The following is a 23,077-nucleotide window of genomic DNA, read 5'->3' as shown; positions in this document are numbered from 1 at the left end:
ATTGAAAAAGGAAATCAACCCTCTGCAGAAAAAGCCGCAAATTCATCTTATCTTATTCCTTTTTTAAAAAATGTTCACTCTCAAAAAACAAAAAACAGTTGCTTTACAAGAGTAGTCTTTATTACATGCTTTAAAACAATCATTATTACACTACCTCATCAATACAATATTAAATCATGTACTCTTTCCCCCTCCTTTCATAGCACAAACACGACCGATACTGGCGATAGGATGCTAATTTCAAAAGCACCTTAAAAAGGAAGAAGGGCTGGAGACTAAACTATTAAAGTTCACTTTTATCTTTATGCTACCTAATTTCAACATGTATAAGACATTATTTTTGAAAGGAATACTTTTAGAGGGTAATATCTGACTGGAATCTTAAAAAATCTGAACTACCACTCTTAACAAATTTCTGAAAAAAGACACAACTATGTACTTGAAACAGATTTTATAATAGTTTATATTTGCACACAAATTCTGCCACATTGTTCAGCACCACCAAAGTAAAACTCTTCAATCGTTCACTGAAAATGAAAAGCCCATCTGTCAACTGTTCCCAGTAAAAAACTGATTGTTCTACAAAATCAGCTGATCTAGTCAGGTAGGAACTCAAGTTTGAAAGATTATCTTTCCACGTTGCAATTTCATCAAATATGGACCATTCTAGGAATATGGCAGGACTGAAGAAAATGAGAAGGCCAAGCAGAATGACCACCACAAATAACGGATAAAGTCTCCAGGGAATCTTGCTAATGAATGTGCCAGTGTCTTGAGGCAAAGAAAGTTTATCCACGTCCACTAGTTTTATGTCTTCCCACTGACTGGTATCAAAGTTCTTCATCAAAGGGCTTGAGGGCAAATTCGAGGGAGGCAAAGGAGTTTCCTTGATGACTTTTATTTTCTCCCTGAACTCCTGCATCTGCTGCAGAAATATGATGGGTTCTGACACATCTTTGAAAGCTTCAGCAATGTTAAAGGCCATTCGCTGTTCCTGCAAGATGGTGTTGAGTTTGTTGATCTCTGGGTCATAGGCCTGCATCACTGCAAGTTTCATGGTCTCAAAGTCAGACAGGATTTCATTCTTCTTTTGATCTAACGTGTGTTGTAACTTCTCAAAAAACTCCTTCACTTTATCAGAATCTTTAGTCAGCAACTGTAGAGACTTCCTTTTGCTAGTCTCCAAGGTATCCAAGCGAGAAAGGGCATCTCCCCGACGCCAGGTCTCAAAGCTCTGGAAGAGGGACTCGAATGCGTCCCTCTCCTGAGCATAGGCATCTTCGATGGAACAGAAGACGTGCTTGGCATGCTCACCCCGAGTCGCACAGACGCCACAGATCAGCTGCATGTCAGTCAGGCAGAAAATGTTGAGAGGCTGCCCCAAGTGTCCTTTGCACACTGGCATTTTGGGAGAGATCTTAATCTTGTTATACTTTTCCACAATACCCTTCAGGGAGTAATTAACCTGCAGGCTGTTGACTCCTGTCGCTGAAGTTTCCTTCCGGCATGTGGGGCACTTAAATGGAGAGGACCTCCACAGGGAATTCCGCACATTCCCCTCTAAGATCCCTTCTAAGCACTTTTTGCAAAAGTTGTGCGAGCAAGGCAAAACCCGGGGATCATCAAACAGACTGCAACAGATTGGGCACGTGAGGTCTTCTTCAAGCAGCTCCATCACATCTCCTACCAGAGAGAGAGAAATATTTTATTCTACGCCAGGAATCCCCTCCATTTGGACTATGAAATAATTAGAAGAAACTATCTTCACAGCCATTAAAAAATGCTCTTGTCACAGAAATAACCAGTCAAACAAAGAAAATAAGAGAAATTTGGGACGGGAATGCACACCAAAGCAGATTTCATCTGCTGCGACTAGAACACACGCCTTATCAGTGGGGCTCCCTGTACACAAGGCCTCTGTGTGGGCTTTCCAACAACAGTCATTGGCTGAGACAGGGCGAGGACTAGGATAACTGCAAGTTGAGCCAGCAGGGCCCAAATGCTTGTTTTAAAACAGAGCTGACTACTAGCTGTCAGAAACAAAGCCACTCAGTGTCTGAACAGAATGAGCTCTTTAGTCTGGGCCCACAATTATAAAATGGTACGCTATTTAAAGAAAGAAGCAGAGATATAAATCCAAGCATGTTCTCTCAGGGAGACTTTTATTAAAAACTGGCACATTTTCCTATTTCAAAGGCAAAATTACAATTATTAAAATCAGGGGTAAAAACATAAAATGAGAGAGCTGCAATTCATTCTTCCCTAGAGAATTAAATCGGTATTTTTAAAAACCACTGGGACAGTAATCAAAGCTGTTTGCACTGTCTGGAGCAATCAGTTCTCAAGATGCAGTGGGGAGAAATCTGGGCGTCCCAAAGGCTCTTCCAGGGCACCTGTGAGGACAATACTATTTTCATAGTAATACTGAGATGCTATTTACCTTTGGCACTGTGGACACTGAGCTGTTAAAAAAGCAATGGTAAGCAGACACAGCTGGGGCCTTAGCAGGAACCAAACAAGACTACAGGTAGCCCCAAACTGGATTCCTAATGTATTCTTCACCACCACATACCCACAGTTGGGGCAAGGGTGAGGGCAGCCAGTTTCATTTTAGAATGTTCTTGATGAAATGGTAAAAATGATTCATTTTACTAAATCTTAATCCTTGTGTACATGTCTTTTTAAATCTTTCATATAACAAAATATGAAGTAACCACAAAGTATTTCTATTGCATACCAGCAGATACTGTCTGGAGGAAAAGCAATTAGGCAATTTAGCCACAAGCTAATCAGCTGCTTTTTTCAGGGAAAACCATTTTTATACTTGAAACAATGAATGACAAACTATGGGTGTGGAGACTTAGGTATCTGGCAGACATTTTTCTGAAAACAAACAAAATGAGCCCATCACTTCAAGGGAAACAAATGACAGAGTTTCTCGCCAATGACAAAAAGCTGAATTTTTAAGTGAAAACTGGATTTTGGCAAACACAGTTGCCCCTTAAGAGCTTGATAGCTTACCATTAATTAGACTTTTCTAATGAAACAAGTGGTAATATTAACATGCATATTGTTTTACGACAGAGATCTTTGTATAATGAAATATGTCACTGTTTGGAGATCTCCTGGAGAAGGAAATGGCAACCCACTCCAGTATTCTTGCCTAGAGAATCCTGTGGACGGAGAAGCCTGGTGGGCTGCTGTCCACAGGGTCGCACGGAGTCGACTGAAGCGACTTAGCATGTGTGCCTGTATTGGAGATCTACATTACACAGCGAATTAACTGGTTCAAATCACCAAGGCATGTTACAGATCATACCTGGGTAAAAGATCAAAAGACCAATATGTTAAAAAAAATATGATTTCATATTTCATACTGCAACTAACTTTTTAAGAAACCACCATTTGTTGAGTTTTGGTATAGGATCAAAGAAGAGGGATAGTTTTCCAAAAAGGCCATTAAAATATTCCTCCTTTCACCAACTACATATCCGTGCCAAGCCAAATTGGATTTTCTTTGTATATTTCACCCAAATTAACTGATTGTAACAGATGTAATGCAGAGATACATAAAAGATTCCTGTTGTTGTCTACTAAATGGCAATTCTTGACAGAGATCTCTAAATATGTAAAATAAGGCCACCTTTCTCACAACTGTTCTGAAAAGTCATTTTTCACAAATTATTTATGTTAACATGTGATAGGTTTATTGTCATTTTAAATGAATTACCTTAAATTTTTTTCTCAGTTTTAATTTCAAATACACATGTAAATAAAAGCTCTTGGGAGCCTCAGCTTTCAAGTGTAAAGGGGTCCTGAGACCAAAATATTTGAGACCTCTGAACTAGAGAATACTAATATTCAATTCAAGTTTATTCTTTTAAAATATATATTTTAAAACTTTTATCCCTAAAGTTTTTAGAAACAAAAATAGCATTAAATATGTCCCCAGTCAGTTTACTAAGATAAATACATCCTTCAGTATTTATCACATTACCACCAAAGTAATAAAATTTGTAAATAATAAATAAATAAAATAGGGTCTACTAATCTCCATGTCATCTTATAACCAAAAGTAAGTAAACACTTTTGACAGTAATTTTAAGAATCACAATTGGAGCTACAATGTAGAAGACTTAAAAGATAAGCTGAACTTGCAGAACTAATTAGTTTATGGTCCTAGGTTGTGAGAGATATATGTATAATAAATATATAATACATATATATGTGGAACCAGGGCTTCCCTGGTGGCTCAGTGGTTTGATCTCTGGGTCGGGAAGATCCCCTGGAGAAGGAAATGGCAACCCATTCCAGTATTCTTGCCTGGGAAATCCAATGGATAGAGGTGCCTGGTGGGGTACAGTTCATGGGGTCGCAAAGAGACACAACTTAGCAACTAAACAACAACAATGTAGAACTAAAGTAGAGTATTCTGTCAAAATTTAGTATTATATGGCAAAAATGATGATGAGCTTATTTTTCTGAAAAATCTTTTGTGACATGACAAATCAAATAATCTTCAAAAAGCTCTGGAAAGAGAATGGCTTCAGAGACTGAGGTTAGTGTGCTGAAAGGTTATCAAGCAGTTATAAAACATGTTGACTCTTTAGAGCAAAGAAAGAAAACTTTTCATGATCCTCCACCACTAGTCCTGGTTCTATCACCGCCCCTGCTCTCTAACATGTTTCACCTAGAATTATATTTTGGAGTAAGCAGTAGAAACAGGAAAGTAGTGGCGGCAGCATTCAATAAAGTAAACCTAATTTACTCATCCTTGCCAGGTTAATATTTCCGGAGAATCCTATCTAAGCATATTAAATAACTAAAAGTAAGAACAAAGAATACCAAGTTTTGTCATGAGAAGGAGAAAAAGGGCACCCAAGACAAAGAAACTTTGAAGAAAACTGAGGATACTGCAATAGCAGCCAAGAAGAATTTTAAGGCAATCAAGTATGATCAAAAAGAAAAAAGGAAAATGTCACACACAGGAAAATTTAGAAATAATAGTCATCCCAAAGCCATAATCAATTTACAGCTCTTAAAATGAACCAGAGAAAAACGTTACTATTTGGAAAGCCCCTTTTCTAAAAAAACTGCATCAAAACCACAGTAGATCCTGTTCCACTTTTAGTGATACAACTTATAAATTTTAGTTCATAATTTAAAGATTCTCATTTTAATCCACATTAAAACAATTTTCTTTTCTAAGCTTTATACTCAAAACCTTATGTCAAAACTCTGTGACCACTTCCCTAGCTGACTTTTAGAGAAAACTGAGATATATTGGCCTAACAACCCAAGACACCATGGCAAGTTTGCTGCCTTAAAAGTTTTAAAGAAAAAACATATAATAAGGTTTTTAGCCTCACTAAGAGAAGGGTATGCTTCACAGTAAAGGAACTTACAGATTCTTTTCTTAAAAGTGTGCTAACACATAAAAATCGAAATAAATCACCTGAGCTTACTTCTTTGACGAAACTAAAATATACATCCCCTTTTTGGGGGGACAAATGTAGATGTCAAGAAACTTTATTATGTGAACAAAATTTTTGTTCACCAGTCATAAAATTTCAACTTAACCAATCTCAAATTAAGTATATAAAGGCAAACAAATTTTCCAAGATTCATTTCTTCTTTTGACTTAAAAACTTCCCAAGTTCTGTTTATTTTGGCTGCTCCACGCAGCTTGTGGGATCTTAGTTCCCTGACCAGGAGTTGAACCTGGGCCTGCAGTAAGGAAATCGCAGAGTACTAACCATCACACTGCCAAGGAATTCCTAAAAATCTCCCAAGTTCTATACCAACAAAGAAAGTAGCTGAATATATAACTAGTTACCTACCACCTCCTCTGGTTTTCAACTTCATTTCTCTACTGTATTTATACTTTAAAATATATTTTTTAATTTATGGAGAATAAAACTCCTTTTCGTACCTAATTCTATGAGTTTTGACAAATGCAGTTGTATAACACCACCACAGATTTATTTTTAAGCAAACTTTCAAAACATCCACTCAAGGAAGACTACAAAAACTGTTTGATCAATACTACCTTGAGTGGGTATATATTAATAGCAACAAGAGTCTTTAATACAACAACCAGAATATTTTAAAAGATGGAAAACCTAACAGTTACGGGCTTCCCTGATGGCTCAGACAGTAAAGAATCTGCCTGCAATGTAGGAAACCCAGGTTCGATCCCTGGGTCAGGAAGATCCCCTGGGGAAGGGAATAGCTATCCACTCCAGTACTCTTGCCTGGAGAATTCCATGGACAGAGGAGCCTGGCGGGCTACAGTCCATGGGGTTGCAAAGAATCGGACACGACTGAGGACTAACACAACCCAAAGGAAAGGAGTCATAAAACAGAAGTAAAAGTTGACTTCTTCCTCCTGGAAGCCTTTTTGTTTCTATATGATCAATGCAAAATGATTATAAATGAAGAGGTGTTCATTTTATTCACTCTTAAAAGGTAATTTTAATAAAAATTTTTAATTAAAAGAACTTTTCCTATTAAATCTTTGCACTTCATTAGTTGACAACAATATAAAGGTCAAAATAATATCCATGATTTTTTTCCCAAATCCCATTAGAGAATAAAAAGATTATACCTTGTATCTTAGAAATTTAAACCTAATTTCCATCCTGCTTTGAGGCATCTTTGAATTCAGAAATTTCAAAGCAATATCTAAATACCTAACAAGTAACTAGATAGAAAATACTGAAACTCACTTCACAGACAAAACTAAATTATGGGAACTCTACTAAACAGCCAGTCATCAATCAACCTTATTTTGGAACAAAGTATAGAATAAAAGAGCTCACCTTTTAAAAAACTTATGTCCTCTCATCCCACTAGTTAATCTTATTTTCAAGTAGTATACTGATAATTTGGTATGAGATCCACTAATAATGGTTTCTTGAAACTTACTAAAGATGTATTAACAATGATTGAATCTAGGTAAGATGTAAGGATATCTATTGTAATGTTCTTTTAATTTTTAGTATATTTGAAAATTTTCACAAAAGTTGGAAAAAAAACTCAACAGTGAGATCAGTTATAAGAAAATTATATTGAGCATAAAAAGGTAAAACTTCAGAAACACTAGCTGACTATGATAAGCTTCATAAAGAGCTTAATCTGCTATAATACCTTTTTATCTTTTATAAAATAAAAAGTATCTTATTGGAAATCTCTGGGTCCAGGCCTGTGAGTAGACTGACATACTCATTTTGCTCTCAATCTCTGACCTTGGACAAACCACTTACAAACGTTAGTTTTTCTCCTCACTGAAAAACTGTTTTGAAAGTTATCTAATAATATATGAAAACTATTTACCAAGTTTTTTTCTTTTTAAATACTCTTTATCAGTGTGTTATTAACACTTCATTCTGGCTTTTAGAGACTGTGCCAAAACATGATCCAAACAGGATAATGTAAGATTAAGAAAAAAACAAAATTTCTGATAACTTAAAAAAGGAATATGAAAATTAATATACCACGTATAGTATCTAAAATAGCTTATCTAATTGTTACATGGCCCTTGCAAACACAATATAATTTACCTTTGTGTCCATATAAGACATAAGTAACCTTCCTTTTCTGGCATTGTCCTAGAATAAGTAGCAGTAATAAGTAAATAAGTAGTAATAAGTAAAATTTCCCCCACAGTATTTCTAATAGGATTCCTGATTAGGGCACAATTAACCTAGTACAGAAGGTCTAGCAGCTTGGAAGCCCTACCTTCTCAGAAAGTTCACAAGTTTTTGGACTAAAACGACATCTCAAAAACCGAAAACTAGGTCATTACCTTCATAGTCCACACAAACTTGGAAAAAATTAGTTTTCTCCTTTCCTTCATTCTCTTCTCTATGCCACTCTTTTTCCTTGACTCTTTTGTTTATTCTTCTTTTAACTCATCTTCCCCATTCTACTTCAAGGAATATAATCTTTTTGATTTCCTCTTATTCCCTCCTTATCTCACAACTCTTTCTTACCTGATAGTCACCCAAGATATTACTCTGTAATCCTGTTAATCAGTAGCATTAAATCAATAGTTCTAGGATTACTAGCTAGATCAGGTATCACTATCCTATTTATGAACAACTATTTAGAAATCTATGAGGACATCTAATGGTATGGAATCCCAGTCTCTTCCACCCAGAGGAAATCAATTAGAATAAAATGAGGGTCTGAATTTCAGGAAATATAACATACGGCCTAAATTATTCTCCTGGTCTGGTACCAACCAGACTCAGGTTATTTATCTTTACCTGTTAAGAGTTAAAATTAACTTAAATTGGAACTACTGACAAAGGTTTTATGAACCAGACATGTCTGGTTTCTTTTCTCCCAAATGAATGTAAACAGGTTTAAATGAAGGTGACAAAATTTTACCCCTAGAACAAATCTTCTTTCACAACAATAAACTTGGCAATCATTAGCCTAAATTATTATCCCCAACAGATTGGTATCTATTAAAGTTTTCATCATCTAGCTCTGCATTTGAGGTTAATGCCAGCTTTCTGGAAAGTACTGTCAATTCAGTACACAGCAAGCTAGATCTATCTGGTAAGTGAAATCACTTAGTGTGTAATACTGCGCCAAGAGAAAAAGGTTATTTTGTGGATGACTGACCAGTACTACCTACCAATAAAATTGATCTGAACCAAGTCCCCTTTGTTCAGTGTAGAATTACATACATATTTTATTCTAAGTAAAACTCATCTAGAAAATATTTCAAATAGAAAGCTAATTATGCTAAACTTAAAGCAATTTTTAGGTTGGCTATATTCTATACACAATGTTGACACCCGTCCCTCATATTCAGTATCTGCACATATTCAGGGGAACAAAGAAAGAGCTCCTCTGGGAATTTTAAATGGGTAGCTGGGCTATTGTCAAATAAGATACACTTGTGGTGCTTATTCCACAGGAAAGACAATGATTTAAACTATCGGCAAAAATTTTCAGTTCAACTTTTCCTTAGAAATGTATCTACATCTATAATGCAAATGAATTAGAAAGCAACCACAGTGTGTAACTATTTTATATGTCAAAGGACACCTGTTTTTGGTTAACTGTTAGGGGTACTAGTCCTCTAGTACCTAAGAGTTTCAAGGCAAGGTAAATGACAGCAGTGTCTTTCATGAATACAAAAATGGATAATCCAATGATCTAATGCTGTTTTAAAAGATGAAATATTAAGTCAAAAATCAATTCCTGCCCTAAATTCCAAAATATAGCACATTTACAAAGGTATTCTCATACAAGGTGCGATAAATGCCTTACAAAAGGACATAGAAAGCTGACACCATACTAAAGTTTGAGGTTATCCATACAAGTGGATTTTGTTTTTCTAAAATTATAATTTGTAAAAAAAAAATAATAAAATTATAATTTGTGATTACAGAAAATTCAGGAAATATAGGGAAAAAAATTACCCATGGTCACATTGCCAAGAAATAGCCATTATTATTATTTTGGTGTATTTCTTCCAATCTTGTGTGTGTATGCACATACACATATTTTAACAGAACTGGTAGCATAACACAACTTTGTGTCCACTTTTTCCACTTGTTTTATTATTTGAATTTCCCCTATTGCTCCCCTATTCTTTTAAAACATGATCATCTATCTTATGGATATGCTATTTCCTACTGTTTATTTTGGGGGGATTATAACATTTTAATGAACAATGTAGAAGTCTTAGTCCAACACTCTAATTATTTCCTTAGATGGTTCCTTTAAGTGCATTGTCAGGTGAGACAAAGAGGAGAAACATTCTCAAGGCTCTTGAACAGACCGCCAAGCTTCTCACTAGAAAAGAGTATACCACTTTCTGAACTCTGACCAATGATGTATGATGGTGCTCCACCTCTCCAAATAGTTCCTGACCTTACAACAGAACCATACTTTTATAGAACTTAGTAAAAAAAAAAAAAAAAAGAAGAAGAAAAAGGCCTAAGTTTAAAATATAAAACAGTTTAAGGCAGTTAATATTAGTATGTGTCTGCATACTACCAATATATAGTATATGGTGCTAAAAGTTATGGGTTAAGAATAAAACAAATACCGGGCTTAAAAACATCTTAGAGGTCATTTAGCTAAACACCTAACTTTACAAGTGAAAAAACTGAGCCCCATCCCCACTCTGCAACTGTACACAGCAAGCAAGGCATAGGACCTGAGTTGCCCAGTTATGAGACCTTAGCACTATCAGAAAAGTGGGTCAAGAATTCAGGATCCTCACTCATTAAATGGAGACATTTAATCATGAGTTCTCTAAATCCCTTCTAAAATGCTATAATTTTTACAAAGTAGGTTGTAACAGGTTCTCCAGTGAAGAAGGGTAAAAGAGCACTGAAACTGCATCTAACTACCTAGCTTTCCAAGCACTAGTTCTACCCTTCATGGAATCAGGATTTTTACAATACCTCCTCATAATGTTCTTGGAAAGATTAAGTAATGTGTGACAATCTTGTAAACTATTGACCCACATCAGTGTAAGGTGATTTAATTAACATATGTGTGTATAGATACTGTGAAAACTCTAACTACACATTTACAGTGTTATGTTAGAGCATGAGTGTATTAACCAAGAGAAATCCTAAGACAATTGGACTCTCTCGATCTATAATTTCAAGGGAGGGCAAAGTAAGTGTTACATAGCATAGCAGTGCTATGCAAAGCACTGTTGGTGAAGATGGGCATAGCTGAACAGCTGTGGCAGAAGTAGGGCCATGTAACCAATACATGTAGAGAATAAAAATAACCTGGTGTTACAGAAAGACTTGCCAGAGAGGCTTAGTATGTCAGGTGATGCAAAAAAAAAAGACAGTATTTTTAGGGAAAGACATGAGAGTATGAAGAAATATATCTTCTTACTGTGCAAGACAGAAGTATAACCAGTTAATCAACAACTCCATCAAGTTCTACCAGAGGGACTGGCTATGTAAAAGAAATTCTGCTTTTAAAATACCTATTATATAAAGGTCTCTAGGGTCAGAAAACTCAAGCCCTGTTGTACAAACCCAAGCAGCAGTGACACAGGAAATGAAAAAAAAAAGACAAAAACCCTATTTAAAAACAAAAGCTGTTGTAGCCTCTTTTCGTTTGCAGTACAAATCTTTGGATTATGTTTCAAATAACTGTCATATAAAGAATGTCTAAGTATTGAATCTATTTTTCTGGGTGTTGACAAAATATGAAAAGAACAAAGGCCATTTTTGAGGGTGGGAACACATACACTCGACAGAGTTCGATTTTGAAAGGTTCTGGGCCTGAAGAAATTGGGTGCTTTTTTGCCTAATATAGGCAAAAGTATTGTAGTTTACCTCTGTCACTTGCAAGCCAGGAGTATTGGTCGAGGTTACTGTTTCCCAAGGCAAAGCAATCAGATGTTGGGTTTTTTTCCTTCAGGTCGTGACTGGTAATCAAAACGAGGCTACAGCAAAGAAAGAACAAAGAAAAAAGAGTGTTATGCATTTATATGCACAGGATCCTTAGTCTTGACCCTCAATTTTTTTTTTTCAATCATCCCCCCACAAAAAAAGCCACCCGGCAAGGACCTGGTGAAAAAGCCAGGAGCCTAGGAGAGCCTGGCGATCTTTTGTGTTAAGGAGCTTCACGGCTAGGGCGCCCTCCCCCGGCACCAGGCAGCCTCCCCACGTTCAGCGCCAGAGGGTGGTGGTCGCGCGCTCCGACTCTGGTTCACGGTCGCCTCTTCTTTTGTAGGCAATCCCGAGGAGCCAGCAGTGAAGCCAGGAGCGCTTGGTAGCGGAGCAGGTTTCCTGGAGCCCGGCCGCCCACCCGCACGCCGTTCCCCCATCTCCGGTTCCCGGGCCCGGCTGCTCTCCGCGGGGACCGGAGCGCAGACCGAGCTCTCCGCCAGCCCCCACGCACGCAGGTGCCCGCCCCGCCAGGGCAAGTCCCCACCCCGCTTCCCCAGGAGAAGCCGGCCGGCGCGTACTTATCTCGGACCTCCGGGGCCGGTGGAGGGGAGCCGCCGGGAGCCGCGCAGCGGCCGGTCCTCCAGCCCCGGGTACCGCGCGTTTACGAGGCGGGAACGGCTGCAAAATGGATTCGCGGCGCCGACGGGCCCCGCCCCGACGCCCTCCTTCCCCCGGCACCTCGGTCCGCCTCCACGGCACAGCCGCGCCTTTGTTCCGCCTCCCGGGACTCGCCTTTCCCCGGGGGAGGGCGGCCGCGGGTGAGGGGAGGCGGGAGCCCTTCCGGTATCTCCAACCGCCGCCTGCAACCGCCACCGCGCGCGGCGCGCGGGGCCGAGGGGCGGGCTCCCGGCGGCGCGCTCCGCTCGCTTCGTGAGGGCTGCGCGCGCCCACGGGGCGCCGTGCCCGGGGCGCCGGGCCGGGGACGCGGATCGCGCGGACCCCGAGCGCGGGCGACGGGAGGCGGCGTGATCCCCAGTGGAGCCGCCTGGGAAGGAAGCCGGCGTACAACGAGATGGTTGGGTTTGGATTGTTGTACTTTTTTTTTTGTTCGTTGCATTTTTAGGAACAAAAAAAAAAGCCCAACCCTTCACACCGCTTCATCTGCATCTCACGACCAGAAGCCCGGCCTCAGCGGCTTGGGGGACACGGAGACGGCTGTCCGCCTGCACCCCACAACCCTGGGTGGGTGGGACGGGCACTTGCGCGGAGACCAACGCCGGGGCTGTAGCCAAGGGCTCCAGCCAGAGCGCAGTCAAAATAGTTAACTATTGCCGCCCCCGCCCTCCCCATCTATTTCTTTGCGGGCTTTAGGCTGAACACGAGGGACCCAATTCAAGGTTTCTTTTTAGGAAAAACACCACTGCCCTTTCCTTTGGAGAGAAAGAACTTCAATACAATTAGCCGCTAGCCTGACTCAGTATTCTGACCTCCAGCCGTCTGTATAGGGACCTTCTGTAATAGCAAAGGCGTTAAGCACTTAGAAACGAGCAATTTCAAGATTACAAAGGTGAAAGAATGGCTTCTCCCAAACTTGCAGCCTTGAGGGATGTGAACCAAGGACGAAAATCACAATATGCCCTGGGGTTGAGTTCACTCCAATTTGAGGAAGTCTGTGCTTTGGAAGTAGAACTCCTAGGGAAAAGGATTGGTGCTTGGGCCCAGTAACTAATAACTGCTTAGCTCAATCGCTATAAAAAGCTCCTCCCCACTCCCTTCTAAGATGTCCAGTTCCTGACCATGCTTGGGTCCCATAAAACCCAGTTTTGTGTGTATCTCTGTTAAACCCAATTTTGCCTTTGAAGAATATGTTGCTGTCAAATATAGTCACAATCTGAAAGTTGAGAAATATGATTTATTCAGTGGGAATTTTTAGGACTTCAAGCCTGGGAAACAGCATCTCAAGTGACCCTGAGAGAACTGCTGGGGGTGGGGGTGGGTAGGGAGGTCTAGTTATATAGAAGTTTGCAACAAGGGTCAGGTAGTCTGAACATCAAAAGAATTCTTATGAATTAAAACCAGATACCTCAAGGAATTTAGTGTTTTCTATGTACCAGAAGATGCAAGCATCTGGGCTCACTGAAATCATTCTTTTCATATGCATCTCAGCTATCTGGGGCCATATCCTGTTTTTCCTCAGTGTTCACCATAGGGAACAGCTGCAGCCTGATGGCTGCCCTGCAGCAGGTATTATTTTCCTTCCTGGTTGCCCTGGATGGCTGGAATCACTGATGACTGTGACATCCTTGTTTATTGATATGGCAGGAAATACTCCATTTCTCAAATAGTTCCTATATTTATGGCATTTTGTCTTCATAAGAACACTGTGGAATGGCTATTGTGATCTGCAACCTATAGATGAGGAAACGGATGAAGTGATATTTCCAAGACAAAAAACAGGCAGGACTGAGACTGTAGTCAGATTCCAGGTACACAGTCTTTCTATAGCAAGGCAATTGTCAGTATGAAAACTGCATCCCAGTCTCCTACTAAATAAGTGTTATTTAAAAAACACCTGTTTGTATAAACATTTTGAATTACCCTAATATTAAAATGATACAAGAGTGAAAGGTTATTAATTCATAAATCAGAAATTGTCCTTATGTTTATATGATACTTATGTGTATCTGGTTGGTGGTGGTGGTGGTGGTGATTTAGGTGCTAAGTCATCTCCAACTCTTGCGACCCCATGGACTGTAGCCCACTAAGCTCCTCTGTCCTTGGGATTCTCCAGGCAAGAATATTGGAGTGGGTTGCCACTTCCTTCTCCAGGGGATCTTTCCCACCCAGGCATCAAACCTGGGTCTCCTGCATTGCAGGCAGATTCTTTACCAATTGAGCTGTGAGGTAATCCCTCCGGTTGGTGGTAGGTATTAATAAATAAACTTCTGGCCAACTAAATGAATATATTGGTTAAATCTGCGTAGAAATGCCTAGATTGTTTTAAAAATTAACTACTATGAAAACGCTGTGTATTAAACTCTCAAGTGTAGAAAAATAGGGAAGGAAGAATAATCTATTTTCACTCCCATGGCCCTAATTTTGTAAAATAGACAATCAGGGAATCACCACATATAGTACTACTAGAAAAAGAGAATTACTGTTGGATTAAAACCTACATACAAAGCTCCTTCCTTCCTGGAAGAGCACAATGTAACTAGATCCCATTGGAGATAGCACTAAAGGATTGTCAAAATGTTTGTCACACTGGAATTTCCTTCTATTGACTGTTCTTCAAATAAATAGACTAAGCTTAAGATTGGAATTCTTATGTTAGCATAGCAGTAAGATAGAGTCTTATGTAGGTTGATCTTTCATGAAAAAAAAGTATTTTTACAGGTAGATTTCCTTTGCTTTTTTTTTTTTTGGTATTTTTATTTATTATTTACTTTTTGGGTCTTCGTTGCTGCATAGGCTTTCTCTCGTTACAATTGAGTGGGAGCTACTCTCTAGTTGCGGTGTACAGGCCTGTGGTGGCTTCTCTTGTTGTGGCGCTGGGGCTGTAGGCACATAGGCTTAGTAGTTGTGGTACATTGGACTAGGTGCCCTGCAGCACGTGAGGTTTTCCCGGACCAGGGCTCAAACCCATGTCCCCTGCATTGGCACGTGGATTCTTAACCACTGGACCACCAGAGAAGTCCCTAGAGTTTCTAAAGTTATATATTTGAAATATATATATATTCTTATTTTTTGTGATTTATTTCATGCTGTTGTTTTTGTCCTGAGACTTGGTGAAGTTAAAATTCACCAGCATTCCTTAAACCTTTCAAGATATATGATCAGATGTTAGATAACAAAAGGGACAGCACCAAATTTGGTATACACCGAAGTGTAAACTGTCAAGAGTTGGGAACATCTAATAATTAAGACTGGAGCAGTTATATGCAGGAAAGGAGCGCTGGTGAACCTCCTTAGATATACTGGAACATTTCATTACTATTCTATCCTTCCCTTCCCAACAGCCACCAAAGTCATGAATGCAAGCCCCAACATTTCCCAGCAAGAATTCCTGGCAATACAAGGCACTGACATTGCAAGGTGTAGCAAAAAGAGCAGTGATTTTGAAATCAGTTTTGCATCCAAAGTCGAGCTCTGCCATATACAAGTTATTGAAATTACTAAGCATTTCTAAGCCTCAGTTTTCTCTTCTGTAAAATGGGGGCCACATTTCACTTGATTGGGAAAATTAGATAATGTACAAAGCAACAAGCATGATATAATAAACAGTTGCTACTGCCGTATGGAAGAAGAAAACCGTGCTAGTTTTGAATAACAGTTACTTTGGATTTGTGAGCATCAAGCACAACAATCTTAAGCAGAGGTAAACTGCCTATACAGTAGAGGAAAGTAAAGCGTTAGTTGCTGAGTTGTGTCCGACTCTGAGGAAGCTGGCACCATAATTTCTGCTTTTTTACACCCAGTCCAGGATGGCCTTTTAAAGGCACAGATCCTTCCACTGCTGTATCTTCTTCCTTGTGCTTGGGGAAAGGAGAAGAAAAAGAAAAAAACATCTCACTCAATGAAAGGAAGACTCTGCAGTGTTTTTTAAAGCTTTACAATTTCAGTGAAATTGTTGGAACATCCAAAACATTCCATTAAAAGGAAAAAAGAATCTACCTGTAAATATACATTTATCACCAAAGACAGAAACTTACCTAAGACTTGGGTGAAATTAAAGGAATTAGTCCTTGGTTGGAAGAGAATTCCAGGCTCCGTGTATTTCAATTGCACAGTGACGACTGTGCATTAAATGGAGCAAACAGCAAGACCAGTTAGCTTTGGGAGAGAATGAGAGATACTTAAGCAACAGTAAACTTAGCCTTTAGTTGTGCCATTTCTTTAGATGGAAAGATAATTTATAAGAATAAAGTAAAATGTCAGAGGTAATTAAGATGATATTAACATTTATGGGCTTCCCTGGTAGCTCAGTTGGTAAAGAATCCACCTGCAATGCAGGAGACCCCGGGTTGATTCCTGGGTTGGGAAGATCTGCTGGAGAGGGGATAGGCTACCCACTCCAATATTCTTGGGCTTCTCTGGTGGCTCAGCTAGTAAAGAACCTGCCTGCAATGCGGGAGACCTGGGTTCAATCCTTGGTTGGGAAGACCCTGGAGAAGGGAAAGGCTACCCACTCCAGTATTCTGGCCTGGAGAATTCCATGGACTGTAGTGTCTATGGGGTTGCAAAGAGTCAGACACAACTGAGCAACTTTTACTTTATAATTTTATACTCAGGACTGTGCTGGGCACCAAAGACAGTAAATGAGGAACTTCCCATTTGGTTGAAGATACAACTCTTAAAAGTGTGAACTAGTATAGTAATAGTGGCTGCTTAAGAGCCAATATAAGTGGTGAAAACAAGATCAGAGGAAGGCCTGGAAGCATCATAAAGATTTCACAGGGGAGGTGGGAGTCCAACAGAGCCTTTAAAGATCACAGGATTTGAAGATGAGAAAGAGGAAGAGCATTAGAGGTAAGGAACACAGTTCAGGGTGGGAATGAACTTCACTGATACTAAGTCAGTGAAGAGCGTGGCTTAATTTGGGGAAAAAAAAATTCTGAGGCCAAATTGTGGAATATTTTGATGTCAGAGTTGAACTTCATTCTGTAGGAAACAGGAAGCCACTGGATAATAGTATATGGCACTAACAAGATGAAAGCAGGATTGTAGGAAGACCCATCTGATAACAGGGGCCAAGACCTAAGGTAGAAGAAGTTTCCTTATTTTAATACTTTTGAGGTTATTGAAAATTATAGATTTTTTAAAAATGCAATCGGGTACAACTGAGTAACTAAACAACAACAACAATGTATATAAAAGTACAATGTGTATTAAAAAAAAAGGAAAGTACAACATGTGTGCCAAGGTTAAATCCCATTGAACCATTTAATTTCATATATATTGCTTATTAAAGTTCTCAATTTGTAAATAAAATGGAAGAAGAATTAACCATGACAAATATCCTCCTAAAGTAAGTCCTCTGAGGGGAAATTATATGTGTATATAGATATATATTTATATATCAATTCTATATAATTTATCTTACTATAATGACCTTAACTATATTGTATGACTAATATTAGTATATTGCTTAAATATTAATTACACTTTAGAGTATTACACACTAGAGCTTTAAAAATCGTTACTTTGAAGTGTAATGCTCTGTTTGATATTTTAACAATGATTACATTCAATTATGTTAATTTTTTCTAAATTTAATTCCCATACATGTAGAATTTTTTTCTTGATAAAGAGTCATTTTATGGGGGCCTTAAAAAATGATTCATTCAGGTAAATATTTGCAGTTTTTAAGAGAACTTGATTTGCAGAAACTGTTCAGTTTGGAATCTTTGTGTTCAGTAGTCATCATGTGCTGTAGTTTTCTCTTGAAAATGTCAGTTATAATAAGAAATTTTATAATTTCAATTTAGGAAACTACTCTCACCCTGTTCTGTGAGACATTTTTAGACTATTTCTTCCACAAATAAGGGTACAATAGTTTTATATTATAGTTTTAAATAACTGGTAGATTTCTATACTTCCAACACACTTTATTTATCTCAAGTAAAGGCAGTAGTACATCTCATAGAACTTTGGTTCTGAAGATCTAAATTTATCAGATACCTACCTATACAGCACTGCATGAGAAATACATGCTTGTTTTTTTAACAAGTCCAGTTGAGTCTCTCTGATATCAAAGCATGTGGTAATAAATGCCTTGTCAAAAGTATATTTACCTTATTGGGGCTTCCCTGGAGGCTCCGTGGTAAAGAATCCACTTGTCAATGCAGGAGACAGGGGCTCAAGCCCTGAATCGGAAAGATCCCACATGCCACGGAGCAACTAATCCTGTGTGCCACAACTACTGAGCCTGTGCTCTAGAACCCGGGAGCCACAGCTACTGAGCCCAGGGAGCCACAGCTACTGAGCCTGTGCTCTAGAGCCCGGGAGCCACAGCTACTGAGCCCAGGGAGCCACAGCTACTGAGCCTGTGCTCTAGAGCCCGGGAGCCACAGCTACTGAGCCCAGGGAGCCACAGCTACTGAGCCTGTGCTCTAGAGCCCGGGAGCCACAGCTACTGAGCCCAGGGAGCCACAGCTACTGAGCCTGTGCTCTAGAGCCCGGGAGCCACAGCTACTGAGCCCAGGGAGCCACAGCTACTGAGCCTGTGCTCTAGAGCCCGGGAGCCACAGCTACTGAGCCCAGGGAGCCACAGCTACTGAGCCTGTGCTCTAGAGCCCGGGAGCCACAGCTACTGAGCCCAGGGAGCCACAGCTACTGAGCCTGTGCTCTAGAGCCCGGGAGCCACAGCTACTGAGCCCAGGGAGCCACAGCTACTGAGCCTGTGCTCTAGAGCCCGGGAGCCACAGCTACTGAGCCCAGGGAGCCACAGCTACTGAGCCTGTGCTCTAGAGCCCGGGAGCCACAGCTACTGAGCCCAGGGAGCCACAGCTACTGAGCCTGTGCTCTAGAGCCCGGGAGCCACAGCTACTGAGCCTGTGCTCTAGAGCCCGGGAGCCACAGCTACTGAGCCCAGGGAGCCACAGCTACTGAGCCCACACGCCCTAGAGCCTGTGCTCTGCCACAAGAGAAGCCACCACAGTGAGAAGCCCTCACTTCACAACTAGAGAGAAGCCCACGCAGCAGCGAAGACCCAGCACAGCCAAAAATAAATACATAAAATTATTTTAGATATATATATATATTTATCTTATAATGGTCTTGTTGTTTACAACACTATCCTGGTTGTGGCTAGGATGTGGCCAGCTCTCCCGGAGCTTGCGCTGGATCTAAAGCAGCCCACACCCCTCCCAGGCACGGCAAAAGACACCGACAATCCAGAAGATGCATGAGACTTGTCAAACAGTATGAGCCCAGGGTGGGCATTTAGGGAAGGTCACTGGCCTCTGGATTGTGAAATTCAACGGACAATTTTTTCAGTTCTCATTTGCTTTGGTCTCTCGGCAGTTCTCACTGACTCTTCCTTAAAAAGCCCTCTTTCCCTGGCCTTTAGTAACATCATGTTCACACCCAGTTTTTCTTTTTCTGGCTCAGGGACTCCTGCTGGGTCGTCCTTTTGTATCCAGAATGTAAGTTCTAGAAGTCTTTGAACACTCAGGTTCAGGACACTCTCCAGACTTCAGCTATCATCTAATGACTCTCACATTCCCCACCAAGCAGAGATCACAAACCAATAACCCGCAGTCACATCATTTTTAAATTTATATACACTTTAGGGAGGCATGCCTCTTTTCCCTCTCCCACAATCCTTCCTCTCTGCAAGCGTTTGAGTTAGCCCTTGTGTTGCTCAGGGTTCCTCCTGTTCTTCCAGATTCACAGTTCCTGCTCCCACAGTTCCTTGTCTCCCTAACAAACGCCCCTCGCTGGGCCCCACATTCCTCCTCCTTGTCCTTCCTCATCCTTCAAGCACAGCACAACTGACACATCCCACGTTTGCTCTCCAAGATTTTCCAGGCCAATGTCAGATCCCTCTTTTTTTAAAATCAATTTACTTATTTTTGGCTGCACAGGGTCTTCATTGGTGCGCATGGGCTTTCTCTTAGTTGCAGCGACCATGGGTTACTCTCCATTGCAGAGTGGGGGTTCCTCCACAACAAGAAAAGCCACCGACCGCAATGAGAACCTGAGCACCGCAACTAGAGAGTAGCCCTAGCAGCGACGAAGACCCAGCATAGCCAAAATTTTTTAAAACAAAATTATTATTTTTTTAAGTTGTATCACAATATACAAGGATGCATATTTTAAATATAATGTTTCAATCATAGAAATACATGCTGTCAACTGCTAGTTGGGGATGAAACTTTCCAATCTGTCTCCCTTTCTCCAGGAAGGGGTTATGATGAGGGGTGAGAGCTGAGACGCTCGAGAGGCCTTGCCTGGCCTGGAACCCAGAATCTTCTATTCACCAGCAGTGGCACATTTAACAAATCACTTATTCTGGTCTTCAATCTCCTCATATGTGAAACAGAGGTAATTGCAGTCCCTATTTCATAAAGTCATCTGAGTGTAAATTAAGGCCATGCCTGGGAAGCACTTGGCTAGTAAGGTGAAGCACAGTGCCCAGATGTGTTCAGTTAGCGTTTATCATCATTGTTGTCATCTTTATTATTGCAGATATGAATCTAGACATCTCTGTCTCTTCCTATAATGAAAATGTTACATATAATCAGGGCCAGCTCAGAGTAGGGGAGGCTGACGGGTTTTCTGCCCTCTCCTGATGCTGCTAAGTCGCTTCAGTCGTGTCCGACTCTGTGCGACCCCATACACGGCAGCCCACCAGGCTCCGGCACCCCTGGGATTCTCCAGGCAAGAGTACTGGAGTGGGTTGCCGTTTCCTTCTCCAGTGCATGAAAGGGAAAAGTGAAATTGAAGTCACTCAGTCGTGTCCTACTCTTAGCAACCCCATGGACTGTAGCCTACCAGGCCCTCTCCTAGTTGTATGCTAATGAACAGTTAACATTCAGCTTTGAGCAAGGGTCGGGGGGTGGAGAGCCATACTTTGTACTGTTTACCATTTTCCATGTTGTAAATTCTCCCACCATGGCTGATTTCAAGCTGTCAACGTGAATTCAGTGAACTCACATTGGGAAGAGTTATCAGAATTGGGAAGAGTTATCAGAAGAGTTGGGGAGAGTTATCAGAATCAGCTCTCAAGTCCTGTGAGCCTGCTTCAACACACCCAAAAGAGAATTTCTTATCTTTTCTGCTGCCTCTTTGTTCACTGCTGAAACTAGGATCTGATCCATCTCAGGCAGAGGACTAGACATACCTATCTGGTGGGCTCCTGCAGAGGTAAGAGTTTATTTATGCCTGGAAGATAGAGGAAGTCTTCAGATCTGAAACCCAAAGCAGAGCTCAGACCCAGCTTACCAGGGTGCTCATAGCAAATGACACTTTCTCATTTGTGACGTTCCCTTTGTCCCTGGGAGATCTTGGGTGTGAGTGTAGGTGTGGCCGCAGTCTAGGGTAATATACTGTTTTCTTTGGTCATGTGGCCATACTGCCTTCTTAAGAGCATCAGCACCTTACCTATTTTTTTTTAATTTCTTTACTATTTAGTTTTATTTTTAGCTGTGCTGGGTCTTCCTTGTTGCTCGCGGGCTTTTGCTAGCTGTGGTGAGTGGGGGCTCCTCTCTAGTTGTGGTGTGTGGGCTTCTCACTGCAGTGGCTTCTCTTCTTGCAGAGCATGGCTCTAGAGTGCAGGCTCAGACAAGTTTAGTTGCCCCAAGGCATATGGGATCTTCCCAGACCAGGGATCAAACCCATGCCCATGCATTAACAGGTGCATTCTTAACTACTGGATCACCAGGGAAGTCCCACCTTACCTATTTTTAACTTGTAGTATTTTGTATTGCACTCTTTCTATTGATACTTAAGATGTTCAGGTAGTCATTTTGTCATCTTTCCACAGTCTTTATAGATACCTTCTGATGGCTACATAATTCCATTAATACACATAACTGTTGAGTTTATGAAAGGAAAAAGAACCAGGAGGCAAAAACCAGGAAAAGGGACATAAATGGAAGAAAAAATAAGAATCTTAAGAACTGAGTATAGTCATAACTCTTGACAAGAAAAGTAAGTTGAGCTCTGAAAAATAACCATCAAATCTTACAATTAGGTTTCTAACGCTTTCAGGAAAAGAAGGTTCATCTCTGGACAAGGGGCAGAGGTGAGTAGGAAGAGAGTAAAGTGCCTTACCTTGTGTAGAAGGCGCAGTGGAGAAACTGAGGCTGGAGTGGTTCACTGACCTGCTCGGGGCCACACAGAGCAGATCGCCCAGGCCAGGCTTCTCTCCACCGTAGTCAGGGGTGAATGAGAATTAAGGAAGTGGAGACAGGAGGTATGAACGATTCTTTCTGGAAGCAGGGAAAGAAGAGAAAGAGCAATAACTAAATAGAGTATAGGGACACGGAATCACTGCTTTTTAATAATAAATATAGGGCTCACTGGGGCTTCCCAGGTGGCGCTGGTGGTAAAGAACCTGCCTGTCAATTCAGGAGATATAAGAGACATGGGTTTGATCCCTGGGTCAGGGAGATCCCTTGGAGGAGGGCATGGCAACCCATTTCAGTACTCTTGCCTGGAAAATTCCACGGATGGAGGAGCCTGGCAGGCTACAATCCATAGGGTCACACAGAATCAGAGACGACTGAAGTGGCTTAGCGCACACAGAATGCATAGGGCTCACTTCCTCCTAAGTTGCATTGAAAAAGATCCCGGTGAGGGCAGGACCAGAAGCAGACAGACCACAGAACCCTAAACCCTGTCCTGGAGATGTGTCTGTATAGGAAATCTCACCCTGATTGTCTTTGCTCCATCAGAGCCTCCTCGGATCCATCCCTCCTTTGATAGCTGAGGCCCAAACGTGAGATGACAAAAGGCATTTCTTAACATCTCGTGACACAACCAAGTCAAAGCCAGAAAGTTTAAATGGCTTTTCTCAAGGCAAGAGCAATGTTTCCTGACCTTTCTGTCACAGAAACTGTCCCAGACCCTCATTTAAATATACAGAATGTCAAGAGATTTGGATTCAGGTCTATGTTGGTGGAGGACGGGAGCGGGTATCTGAAAGTAAAGGCAATTATCCTTAAATTCTGGCAGTTTTG

General features: G+C 40.8%; 1 protein-coding gene across 4 annotated transcripts; it reads right to left on the bottom strand.

The window, feature by feature from the left end:
* Window positions 1-98: 98 nt before the first annotated feature.
* On the bottom strand, window positions 99-12,180 carry TRIM13 (tripartite motif containing 13). 4 transcript variants are annotated; one of them, XM_081547581.1, is made up of 3 exons: window positions 11,568-12,180; window positions 11,334-11,443; window positions 99-1,683 (listed from the first exon to the last, which is right to left on the bottom strand). In XM_081547581.1, exon 3 carries the CDS (start codon window positions 1,673-1,675, stop codon window positions 452-454), a length of 1,224 nt encoding a protein of 407 aa, XP_081403707.1. In that variant the 5' UTR covers window positions 1,676-1,683; window positions 11,334-11,443; window positions 11,568-12,180; the 3' UTR covers window positions 99-451. The 4 variants fall into 4 exon arrangements, with proteins under 4 accessions (XP_081403707.1, XP_081403706.1, XP_081403705.1 ...); XM_081547580.1 differs by having other exon boundaries at window positions 11,969-12,180; XM_081547579.1 differs by having other exon boundaries at window positions 11,980-12,180.
* Between the last annotated feature and the right edge of the window lie 10,897 nt (window positions 12,181-23,077).

This window comes from Giraffa tippelskirchi, chromosome 12, assembly GCF_054371585.1.
Source record: "Giraffa tippelskirchi isolate mGirTip1 chromosome 12, T2T-mGirTip1v1.2.pri, whole genome shotgun sequence".
NCBI lineage: Eukaryota > Metazoa > Chordata > Mammalia > Artiodactyla > Giraffidae > Giraffa > Giraffa tippelskirchi.
This window is presented reverse-complemented; position numbering and strand designations above follow the sequence as displayed.

Bases quoted from the DNA above. Each gene is read 5' to 3' on its own strand.
- TRIM13 (XM_081547581.1), bottom strand. From the start codon at position 1,675: ATGGAGCTGCTTGAAGAAGACCTCACGTGCCCAATCTGTTGCAGTCTG.